Source organism: Cryptotermes secundus, unplaced genomic scaffold (assembly GCF_002891405.2).
Source record: "Cryptotermes secundus unplaced genomic scaffold, Csec_1.0 scaffold734, whole genome shotgun sequence".
In the NCBI taxonomy this organism is placed as follows: Eukaryota; Metazoa; Arthropoda; class Insecta; order Blattodea; family Kalotermitidae; genus Cryptotermes; species Cryptotermes secundus.
Genome location: NW_019737093.1, coordinates 354,905 through 366,521, shown reverse-complemented (window position 1 = coordinate 366,521; position 11,617 = coordinate 354,905). Strand labels below are relative to the sequence as shown.

Sequence of the window (11,617 nt, the reverse complement as noted above, 5' to 3'; positions counted from 1 at the left end):
CTTTTTACCTGTTGAGCTGTTAGCAGTGGCTAAGGCCATATTAGTGTACTCAGGGTTATTCGGTTTTGGGACTTTTCCCATTATCCAGTATTCTAGAAACTAGAAGACACGAGTGTCATCTAGTGATTGAGGTTAGCTCTTTCTAAGGGAACTGAGTAGTCTCTCTCCCCCTTCACCTGAGGACGGAAAAAGATCCAGTTTCTGAAACAACATGTCTCCTAGAATACCGGACAATGGAAAATGTCCCAAAACCCAGTAATTCTGAGTGCTATGCACCACTGTCAGAACCCTTTAGAAGCTCCAGTATAGTTTCATGAAGGCCGGGAATAGCTATCAGGATAATTTATTCCAATCACGGCAAAAGCATAGAGTTATACCATAGGTGCAGCAGTCTAGCAGAATCAGTGGTGCTGGATATTTCATCCTTTCCTGCCCATACTGCAGCCCTGTAAAAGTAGAACAAATAGTATCGAAACCTTGAAATAGTTCTTCAGTAAACATTACAAATTTGGTGCACATTCTAAATTTTAGAGTTATGTTGAATAAACTGAACACAGACATACACTAAACTTAATTTCTTTGTTGGAGTAACTAACACATAATAAAGTATCATGAATTAAAACATACATACCATGCTGGATCTTTGGGAAAGTTGAAGAATTTGACTCCTTGCCTGCTTCATGACAAGCACCCAGCAGCACTGCAAGTTTTCGTTTTCATGTTTATCCTGCAAGAGGCAGTACAAAAATTATAACACCTTCATGGTACTCTTTGACCTCCTTAACATTCTACAAACAATCTTTGGGCTCAACGGAAAGTTGGAGAACAATCATAAAACAAATATGGTTTAGATAACAGTCCATCATAACCTCAAAAATTTGGGCTTGAAAGAATTCTATATATTTCTAATTACATTTGTTGCAGTAAACATAACATTCATACACACAAATAATATGTTTAACATGGAGATGTAACTTCGTTCGTAAATGCCTAATTCCGTTTCGTAACCACATCAAATCAAAATTCATACTTACCAATTTGCCTATTTACCATAACCGCACATAATTGAGGAAATTCAAATTGGTTTGTGAAGGCTCTCTGATTGGTCGAGATCTGTGTGTAGTATCTGCCTCCACACATAGAGGCAGTAGCTACCGTGTTTCCCCTTCTCCCGACCCAGTTGCCACCCCAAGAACATTACTACACTTTGCCGTTGTAGCTTTACCGCAGGTTTAGATGTCGCCACAGGAAAATGGGATTACATAATCAGTACATTGAGACCATTGAGATGAGTGAGATGCACATCTGGATGTACATAATCTGTATCAGTTTTGGAGGGAAGAACATGCAGTAAATTGAAATATGGCATCAGTTTGTAAAGGTTTTCGCTGTAGAGCATGTGACCGGGAAATTTGTGATGAGACATTTTCGTGCACATTACGAAGAGGAGGGGCATATGTATCAGGTAAGAATATCATAAAAGTCAAAGGAGTGTCGAAAGTTAAGTCAAGAGGCTAGCCGGTTGACGAGTTGGTAACCGTTCAAGGATGATGTTGAATTACTCGTAAAAGCACGTTTACTTGTAGAGTAAGATACATTTGAACGTCGGAATTAGAGCTTAATTAAGTTCGAATGCGTACCAGTCCCAGTTAGTTCCTAGTAAACTTGTTCATTTTGGGAATGTTCAGAACGCAAGCACACCTTGACAGTATATAGACGTAATTAACTATTCAGTATTCACAATTTTTCTCTGCTTTGTATTGTTTATAAAAGAAAATAGTTCGTAAACCCTGTTCTCTGTAATTTGCAAATAGAAATTAATAGAGTTAATATTAGTAGTTAGAAGGAAACATGGGGTTAATTAATTGCCTTGGAATGTTACATCATGCCGAAAGAATCATACTATAGCCTGATTCCGCCCCTAGCCAGTCTTAGAAAGGTAACTCAGATTAACCAGACCAACTGCGCTACCGCATGCCCCCAGTATTGGGGTACATGTCCTCCAGAAAGAGGAGTGTTACCCAAGACTAACATGTTAAGGTGTAAAGCTAGTGCCCTGTAGTACTACATAATTTTTCATCCACAGTTCAGCCCTGTAGCAAAGTTTATGTGTCATATTATTTATTTGTATAACATTTTTTAGAATTTCCGAACTGGGTTGTAATGTTATCTAATTACTTACTTACTCATGGAGCTGAGCCCTTCTGGAGGAGCCGCCAATTCTGCAGCTACTCAAGAATTTCCCAGCATTTTATGGAACCTGAAGGTTCATCACCGTGTTCACAAGAGCCCTCCACTGGTTCATATCCTGAGCCAGATCTATCCAATCCATACCATCCCATCCTATCTCTAAGATCCATTCTAATATTGTCCATCCACCTACACCTTGGTCTTCCCTGTTGTCTCTTTCCTTCTGGCTTTCCCACCAGTATCCTCATCTCCCCCATTAGTGCTACATGACCTGCCCACCTCATCCTCCATGATTTGATCATTCTAATTATACTTGAAGAAGAGTACAAGTTATGAAGCTCCTCATTATGCAGTTTTCTCCAACCTCCTGTCAAATGTTATCTAATTATAGATGATTTCTTAGTAAGAACATACCTTTATTTTTGCTTTATCCAATATTTAAACTGCATTTCTGGAGACCTGGCCATGATCAACTTAGACTGGAGTAACCAGGTAGCTCCATGGAGCTGAGTCATTGAGAAGCCCTCAGTTGCTAAGCTACTCAAGAATTTCCTGACATTTTATGGAACCTGATGGTTCATTAGTATGTTTGCAAGAGCCCACTAGTGGTCCATATCCTGTGCCAGGTATAGTCTAATCCATGCCACCCATCTCTTTCCTGTAAGATCCATTTTAATATTATCCTCCCATGTACAGCTAGTACATCAAGATCTTCCTAGTGTTCTCTTTCCTTCTAGCTTTCCCAACAAAACCATGTCTGCTTCATCCTCATTGATTTGATCATTCTAATTGTGTTTGGCAAAGAGTACAAGTTACAGAGTTCCTCACTGTGCAGTTATTTTCGGTATCCTATTATCTCATCCTTCTTATGTCCACATATTCTCCTCAGTACCATGTTCTGAAACACCTTCATTTGGCATTCTTCACTTATTATCTGAAAATGAAGTTTCACACCAATACAGAACCACAGACAGTGTTATAGTTTTTCTACATTCTAATTTTTACATTTTTGGACAGAAACGAGAAGACGAAAGGTTCTGGATGGACTTGTTGCAAGCATTATCCGAATTCAATCTCCTCTTAATTTCCTGTTGAATCAGCTTTTGGTTTGCTGTTCTGATCCCCAGATATATGAACTTTGCCACATTTTAAGAAGATCTATTAGCTATCTTTATATTACGATTTTTCCCTGCTTTCTGGTGCTGAGACTGTGACATATGCTTAGTTTTCTTCTGTATCAGTCTCCATACTAACATAAATTACAGTTTGTATGTTTTTATATGATATTTATGTTATCTTTAAATATATTTACATCATCAACATAGACCAGCAGTTGATGTGCCCTGTTTCATTTCAGTTCCACTTGGTTTCCTCAGACCTTCCTAGTGTCATGTCCAAAAGCAAAGTTGAAAAGCAATGGCATAAAGCCCTCCAGATATATTAAATAAGTTGTTGTGGACAGCTGACAAGGGGTTGGGTGTGGGGCCAGCAGGTCCTCACTGTGAAAACTCATCATGTTACAAAATATTAAATAGGGCCTTGGACTTGGAGGAATTCTTTTAAAGGGCATAAGCAAAAGAAAATGGAAATGAGATTTGGCATGTGGAATGTAAAGGGTCTCTGTGGGACAGGTTTGCTGACAAAAGTTGGAAGAGAATTACGAAAGTATAAATTAGATTTAGTGTGGGTACAGGAAGTCAGATGGGACAGGGGTTGCACTGAACCAGCTGGCAGTTATACATTTTTATATGAAAACAAGAATGATAATGATGGACAGGATTTTTAATACATAATGTAATATAAAAACCATCATTACATATATGCATGTGTGTATCTTGTGACCATGTTGTATAAGGTTCTGTATTAACTGTCCACTGGGTCACGTGGTAGTGTAGTTGGTTGAGACACTTTGCTACATGTTTTGAACCCGTCTAGCGCATTTATCTGTCCCTGTGAGGATCCCAGCACGCCGTCCCATATTCAAGAATTGGATGTACTAGTGATGTGTAGGCTAAACTTTTAGTGTTACTGTTTCCCTTTTCAAGAATTGTAAAATTAAGTGCCTTCCAAGCTTTTTCCACCGCGTAATTAACTTTTTTTATTGCTAGTGGGGTGGGACTAAGTCCCTTGTACTGTGGCCAATTCTGGCCTATTGTACCAGCCCCAGATGATAGGTGAGGGTGATTGTGGAGCAATTGGTAGAATGAAGATTGGCAGGGGAAACCGAAGTACTCGGAGAAAACCTGCCCCAGTGACACTTTGTCCACCACAAATCCCACTTGACCAGCCCCGGGATCAAACCTGGGCTGCCACAGTGGGAAGCCAGCGAGTAACCACTTGAGCTATGGCACGGCCCCTTGTGATTAACTTGATCAGCCCAACTTAAATTGTGTAAAATTATTGTCAAATATTTACAACTGCTTGCTTCTGGAATAACTATGCCCCATAACAAATAATTTAGTGGTTCCATCACTCGGGCTCTTATGAAAGAAACTGCCTTGCTTTTAGCTTGATTAAGTATCATCGCATTTTCAACCACCTGCTCTCTCAACGTATTCAGATCTATCTGCAAACTTTCTATATCTTGTATTTTCCCTGTATATTATAGTCCTCTGTGAAATGTCTAATACTTGGCTCAGTATTTCTCCAAATATCATTTACGTACACGAGGAACAGCAGTTGACCCAGTGCACTTCCTTGCGGTACTCCTGACGTTACTCTGACTTCCTCCAGTAACTGCCCTCCTACTCTAACTCTCTGTGTATGTACGCGAGGAACAGCAGTTGACCCAGTGCACTTCCTTGCGGTACTCCTGACGTTACTGACTTCCTCCGGTAACTGCCCTCCTATTCTAACTCTCTGTGTACGTACGCGAGGAACAGCAGTGGACCCAGTGCACTTCCTTGCGGTACTCCTGACGTTACTCTGACTTCCTCCAGTAACTGCCCTCCTATTCTAACTCTCTGTGTACGTACGCGAGGAACAGCATTGGACTCAGTGCACTTCCTTGCAGTACATACATACATATTTATTTCGTTCCAGAGATCTACAATTGGCAGTGCTGCCTTGAGATATAGAACATGTCAATAAAAAGTACATTTAAAATGATAAATTGTTAAAAATTAAATATCCAAGACATTTAAAAAGGCCACATATAATTGTAGTACATTAACAGTTGTAGAACACAAACAAGTAACACATCAAACCAAATCACAGACACGACACCGAAACAAACAACGTCAAAAATCAGGTGCCATTCACAACAATTATAAACAAAACCAGACAGATAATATTATATTCTAGATGTGACAAAATAATAGGCGCAATCTTTATCTATAGGAAGCACAATCATTCCTTGATTTCCATTCATAATACTCATGTAAGGAATAAAAAGAACCCACCTGCAAAAATTTTTTTAGGGAATATTTGCCTGACATTACTGTGACTTCCTCCAGTAACTGCCCTCTTACTGTAACTCTCTGTGTATGGCCCAAAAGGAATTTCTTTATCCATGCAACTACTCTTGAGTCCACTCCCAAGGCTGCAATTTTTGTAGGCAACTGATAATGAGGAACTAAGTCCAAAGCCTTTGAAAAATTTATTATAATAGTGTCTACCTACCTCCATTATCCAGTGAGTCTGCAGTGTCCTGGCAAACCATGATTACTTGATTTTCACATTAATATCCAGGCCTGAATCCATGTGATGATGACCTCAACCATTGGACAACCTGCAAGGGGTGAACAAAATAGTGGAAACACTAAGCAGCTGAGGAATAGAGTTTGTTTCTGTTGGCTACATTAAAGAACTTCAGTTGGGGCACTGAATGTTCTATATGAGTGCGTGCGTGAGAACACCCAGGGAAGCCTACAATCCAGAATGCCTGCTTCCAACAGTGAAACATGGGGGAGGTTCTGTGATGGTTTGGGCAGCAGTATCGTGGTACAGTATTCTCTGTTGGTCCCATTATTATGCTTCATGGCTGAATTACTGCAAGGGAATATGTGGACTGTTTGGGTAATCAGGCGAATCCCATGAACCAGATATTCCTGAATGATGCAGTTTCCAAGATGACAGGGTTCCATTCACATGCCTGGAACTGTTCAGTCAGTGTTTGAAGAGTATGAAGGTGAACTACAACATCTTCCCTGGCCAGAACAATCACCAAATTTGAACACCACTGAACCACTGTGGTCAGTTCTGGAGACTAGCATGAGGAACAGGTTCCCACCTCCAACATCTCTAAAGCAACCTGAAGATGTTGTTCAAGGAGAATGGTATAAAATTCTTCTAAACACTGTTAAAATCTTGTATGAATCCATTCCCAGAAGGATTGCAGCTATATGCAGCTGCGAGCTAAGAAGGGAACACACATCACAAGACACAGTTTACACAGAAAATAAGAAAAAACAACCCCATAGTGAATGAACCAAACGCAAGTTTTAATTAAGACACATAAGATAAATAATCTTAACAAGTTTTAGTGAGTGTAAATTTATTATAGTTGACAAATGCGCACTTTTTTTAAATACTTTTTAAATGATGTTGTGAAGACATATCAGGGCAAGCAATGCAATAGATTAACGTAATTAGGGCACCTGATGATGGCACTATGTTGCCGAAACATGTCGTGAAGTAACAGGTGAAATTGAGTGCACTACAAGACGGCCACTGTATACATATCATGGATGAAAATCAGTGCAACAGGACGCTAAAATACAACATTAGAGAGATATATTTACAAAGTATACAAGAACAATTTACATATGAATGACATATACATCAAGGCACATAACCCAATATTTCAAAGAGTGTATGAACTTTGTAAGTTAGGTAGCAGTATATACTCCATCAGATAGATATATAAGCAGGAGCAACTGCACTAGGGTTAGTATACATGAAGACCACACCAAAAACACATACACAGGAAAAAAAGATTACAAAAATGTAAGTACGCAAAACTTCAGCATTTGAGACATAGAGACAACATGATAAAAATCATACTAATACATATTATACATTACAGTATGGTAGCTGAAAAAAATAATACAATGACAGTATTCTGGATATGATACACAACAATAAAACGACAACATGCATGGGAGCACGAAAGACAATTGGACAGTGCAGTGGTCTCCCCACAAATTAAAAGTTTCTTGATGGCCCATATGCTGCCGAAACATGTTGCAAATTGGGGGGGGGGAAACATGTAAAACAAAAGACATTTTGAAATACGAGGGCAAATCGAAAAGTCTTTGCCACTATTTTTTGTTTCAGCCTCAATAATACACATACAGGGAATTCAGAATACAGGCAGTGTTCCAAGTACCTTTGACTATTTTTCCACATAGTCGCCAACCCAGTTCAGGCATTTATCCCATCACACCACTAGTTTGGAGATGCCGCTGTTGTGGAATTTGGCCGGTTAAGCACGGAAGCACCACCAGAGAGCGGTTTTCATGTCATCAGAAATGAACCCCTGGCCTGCCAGGAACTTCTTCAGTGGATCATCCTGGATCTCATTGTCACCGGAGATGAAACGTGGGTATTGCATTTCACTCCAGAATCCAAGCAGCAGAGCACGGTGTGGAAACATCCTGGTTCGCCTGTCACGAAGAAATTCCGCAGAACGCCATCCGTCGAGAAGTTGATGGTCACCGTCTTCTGGGAAGTTCCTGGCAGGCCAGAGGTTCATTTCAGATGACATGAAAACCACTGTCCAGCGGTGGTTCCACGCTCAACCGGCCGAAATCTACAACAGCAAAATCTCCAAACTAGTGGTGCCTGAACCGGGCACGAGACTATGTGGAAAAATAGTCAAAGGCACTTAGAACACTGCCTGTATTTTTATTTCCCTGTATGTGTATTATTACGGCTGAAAAAAATAGGGGAAAAGACTTTTCGATTTTCCCTCATATTTTGATAGTCACTTTTAGTGTATAAGATACACTTGCAGTGTCTTAATGACATTTTATGATATTTAATAACATTTTAAAGTATTAAAGTTACACTTTTAGTGAAAAAATATATGTTTTAGGTGTATTTTATATCATTGTTGCATTATTGATGGTGTACTTGAATAATAAGAGTGATTCCATTATTTTGTCCAACTGCTGTATTTCAGTCAGTCAGGTTGGGTTTATCAGTGGGAGATAACAGGCAAATATACAATAAAAATTGTTATAATGCATGTACAGACCCCAAACTAAGACAGAAAAGAAGTGGAAAATAAACACAAGAAACCAAATCCATCAGCACCAGTGCATAGGAATAATTTTAGATTTTCATGTTACAACAGTATATAGATCATAAAGACCTTCCCTATGAGATGCTAACCTCATTGCTGGAAGGAATATTGAAATTGGGTTGGTTGATCAGGTTGGTTAAACCACATGGGTCAGCAGCTTATATTTCCTATACCTGCTGTTACTTGCAATTTCCATAGTCCTAGCTTTATCCCAGTCCACTGTATGACCTTCATAGGCATGTTGGGCTAATTTTGATTTTTATGGATGACCCTCTTTGAGATTGACAGACCCTGGTGTCATGTATATGTGTAACTCTTATAATTATACAGACAGATTGTTCAACCACTCCCCTAGTTGTGAGACAGTAAAATATGGGCATGTATCTCACAGAACTCATAACCACGAATGACTGCCAGCAACAATTTACCTGACTGACCGACCTGGCCTGACATAGACTGTCCAGTGACTGAGGTTAGCTTTTCCTAACAGATTGAACAAAATACTGTCTCCCACCCCTTCACCTGAGGATGGAAATGGATCCAATTTCTAAAATGTGTTCCTTTGAATACCAGGTGCTGGACAAAGTCCTGAAAACTTGTAATCCTGAAGGTTCCTTATTAAGTCCCCTGATCATATTTGTGTTATTTAGTTTTTAGTGTGATGTTCATTGTGTGTTTCTTCTTGGTCAGTGTCTGTTCACATCTTCTCTATTAATGTGTTTTTCTTCCTGCAGCGTGTGCCTATTGGCTTTTAGTTGTTGTCAGGTACTTTAATAATTGAAGTGAATTGAATTACAATTAGTTCATCAGACAGTGATGCATAAGGGGTTGAGAGAGAGCTCATACACACACACACATCCATGCATACCTCTTAATTTGGCAGTAATTTTGAGTTTGTAATTACTTTCTACATTTATGTTATGTTATAAATATATATTTATCTATGTTACTTACCTAAGAACATAATATGCATCCTTTCCTATCTTTTTAAGGTGTTTTAGATTGTGTGCAGAAAAGAGGGCAGGGAAAGAAACTTTCCCTCATATGTTCATGTGGAGAAAATGTTGGAGACTTTGTTGCTTACAAGAAGGACCTGAAATATTGTTTAGACCTGGGGAAAGTTAAAAGGTAAAGAACATTCATAACAGCTGTTGAAATGTGAACTTTTACTTCCGATGAATCAGAGGTCATCAATACATCCTAACACCAATAAGTTCAGTTCAGTTCAGTTTACCATAGACAGTTCCTTTAATTTCTGTTCTATGATCATTCCCTCATCTTAGCGTAGTTTATTGAGGCACTATACTACGAGCCGGAAGGTTCCAGGTTTGAATCCCGATGAGGTCATTGGATTTTTTCAGTTTACCTAATCCTTCCAGCCACACTATGGCCCTGGGGTTGACTCAACATCTAACAGAAATGAGTACCAGGAATATTCCTGGGGGTAAAGGGTGGCCGGTGCGTAAGGCTGACAACCTTACCGCCATCTGTGAGCTGATTGTCTAGAAGATGTGGGAACCTCGACTTCTCACAACCCTATGGTCCTTCACAGCCTATTACAGGGATAGCTTTGTCTTTTTACCATCTTCATGTGTTTTCTGTTTGTTCGTTCAAACTGTCAGACATTTTGGGAACATCTTTAAGGATGCTAATGGCACCAAGTCAAGAACGTGTGTTGTAGTAAAGTAAGTAAGTAACTAACGTCATGGACCTGAATCTTGTTTGAGACGCCACCAGTCGCTCAGCTACTCAAGAATTTCCCAACATTTTAAGGAAGCTGAAATTTCATTACCATGTTCACAAGTTCCTCCCACTGGTCCCTATCCTGAGCCAGATCAATCAAGCCTATACCACCCCATCCTGTCTCTCTAAGATCAATTTTAACATTATCCTCTTGCCTATAGCTGGGTCTTCCAAGTGGTCTCTTTCCCTCTGGCTTTCCTACTATCATGTGTATGCATGACTCTCTGTCATACATGTTATGGCCTGCTCATCTCATCCTCCTTGACTTGATCATTAATCATTATAATTATATTTGGTGAAGAGTTCAAGTTATGGAGCTCCTTGTCATGGTATTTTCTCCAACCTTCTATCACTTCATCCCTCTTCAAGAAAAATATTCTACTCAGCACCCTGTTCCCAAACATCCTCAGTCTGTGTTTTTCCCTTCATATCAGAGACCAAATTTCACATTCATACAAAACTACTGGTAATATTAAAATTTTCTTTATTCTAATTTTTGTTTTTTTAGACAGCAGATGAGAAGATGAAAGGTTCTGGACTGAATGGTAGCAAGTATTGCCCGAATTCAATCTCTGATTAATTTCTTCCTGATATAAAATTTTGATTTGATACTGTCATTCCCTAATGTTTGAAGTTCAGGTCCAAATGAGGTAATTGGATTTTTTTTCAGTTGACCTAATCCTTCCAGCCATACTATGGCCCTGGGGTTGACTCAGCCTCTAACAGAAATAAGTACCAGGAATTAATTAAATAATCTTCCTGGGGAGTAAAGTGCGGCTGGCACATAAGGCTGACAACCTTACCGCCATCTTTGAGCCGACCGTCTAGATAATGTGGAACCCTCAATGTCTCACAACCCTACGGTCCTTCACGGCCTGTTATAGGGATAGCTTTACTGTTTATTTTACTTTAATCTATATGTTATGATTTTTCCCTGCAGTCTGGTGACGACAGCAGTATATACTTAGTTCTTTGCCTTTACCTCTAGACCAGGCTCCTTCCTAGGATCAGTTAGAGGTCCTGTGTTTTTATGGTATCTCTGTTATCTCCCACTATATTTACATCAAGAGCATAGACCAGCAGCTGATGTGTCCCATTTAATTTCAATCTCACCTGGTTTTTGTGGGCTTTCCTAATGACATATTTAAAGCAGAGTTGAAAAGCATTGGTGATAAAGCATCTCATTTTAGGTCAGTCTGGATAGAAATGTTATCAGACAAATGTTTTTCTGTATGGACTTTACTATAGGTTTCATTTAAACACATTTTAATCAACATAACTTGTTTCATGGGAACCACGAACTCTGAATCATAGGCCTTTTTAACCTTTAAACGCCAGACTTCGAAATAGTGGTAAACTTGAGCTGGCCGGAGTTCATTTAAATGCCCGTTGCTCCCTTGCGTTTAAATGTCCGTTCCTGTTAGGCGGTTAATCAAT

The 11,617-nt window shown here is 39.4% G+C and overlaps 1 protein-coding gene and 1 long non-coding RNA gene across 2 annotated transcripts in view; one reads left to right on the top strand and one right to left on the bottom strand.

Moving 5' to 3' along the window:
* Positions 1 to 223: 223 nt before the first annotated feature.
* On the bottom strand, positions 224 to 1,168 carry LOC111870162. The gene is made up of 3 exons (XR_002843804.2): positions 1,035 to 1,168; positions 632 to 727; positions 224 to 446 (listed from the first exon to the last, which is right to left on the bottom strand). It is a non-coding gene; the product is annotated as an uncharacterized LOC111870162 (long non-coding RNA).
* A 99-nt stretch (positions 1,169 to 1,267) lies between these two features.
* Positions 1,268 to 11,617, top strand: part of LOC111870169 — a 17,546-nt gene continuing 7,196 nt past the window's right edge. The window contains exons 1-2 of the mRNA XM_023862238.2: positions 1,268 to 1,465; positions 9,430 to 9,565. Coding sequence (XP_023718006.1) covers positions 1,363 to 1,465; positions 9,430 to 9,565 — 239 coding nt within the window. The 5' untranslated portion in view covers positions 1,268 to 1,362. The remainder of the gene's footprint in view (positions 1,466 to 9,429; positions 9,566 to 11,617) is intronic.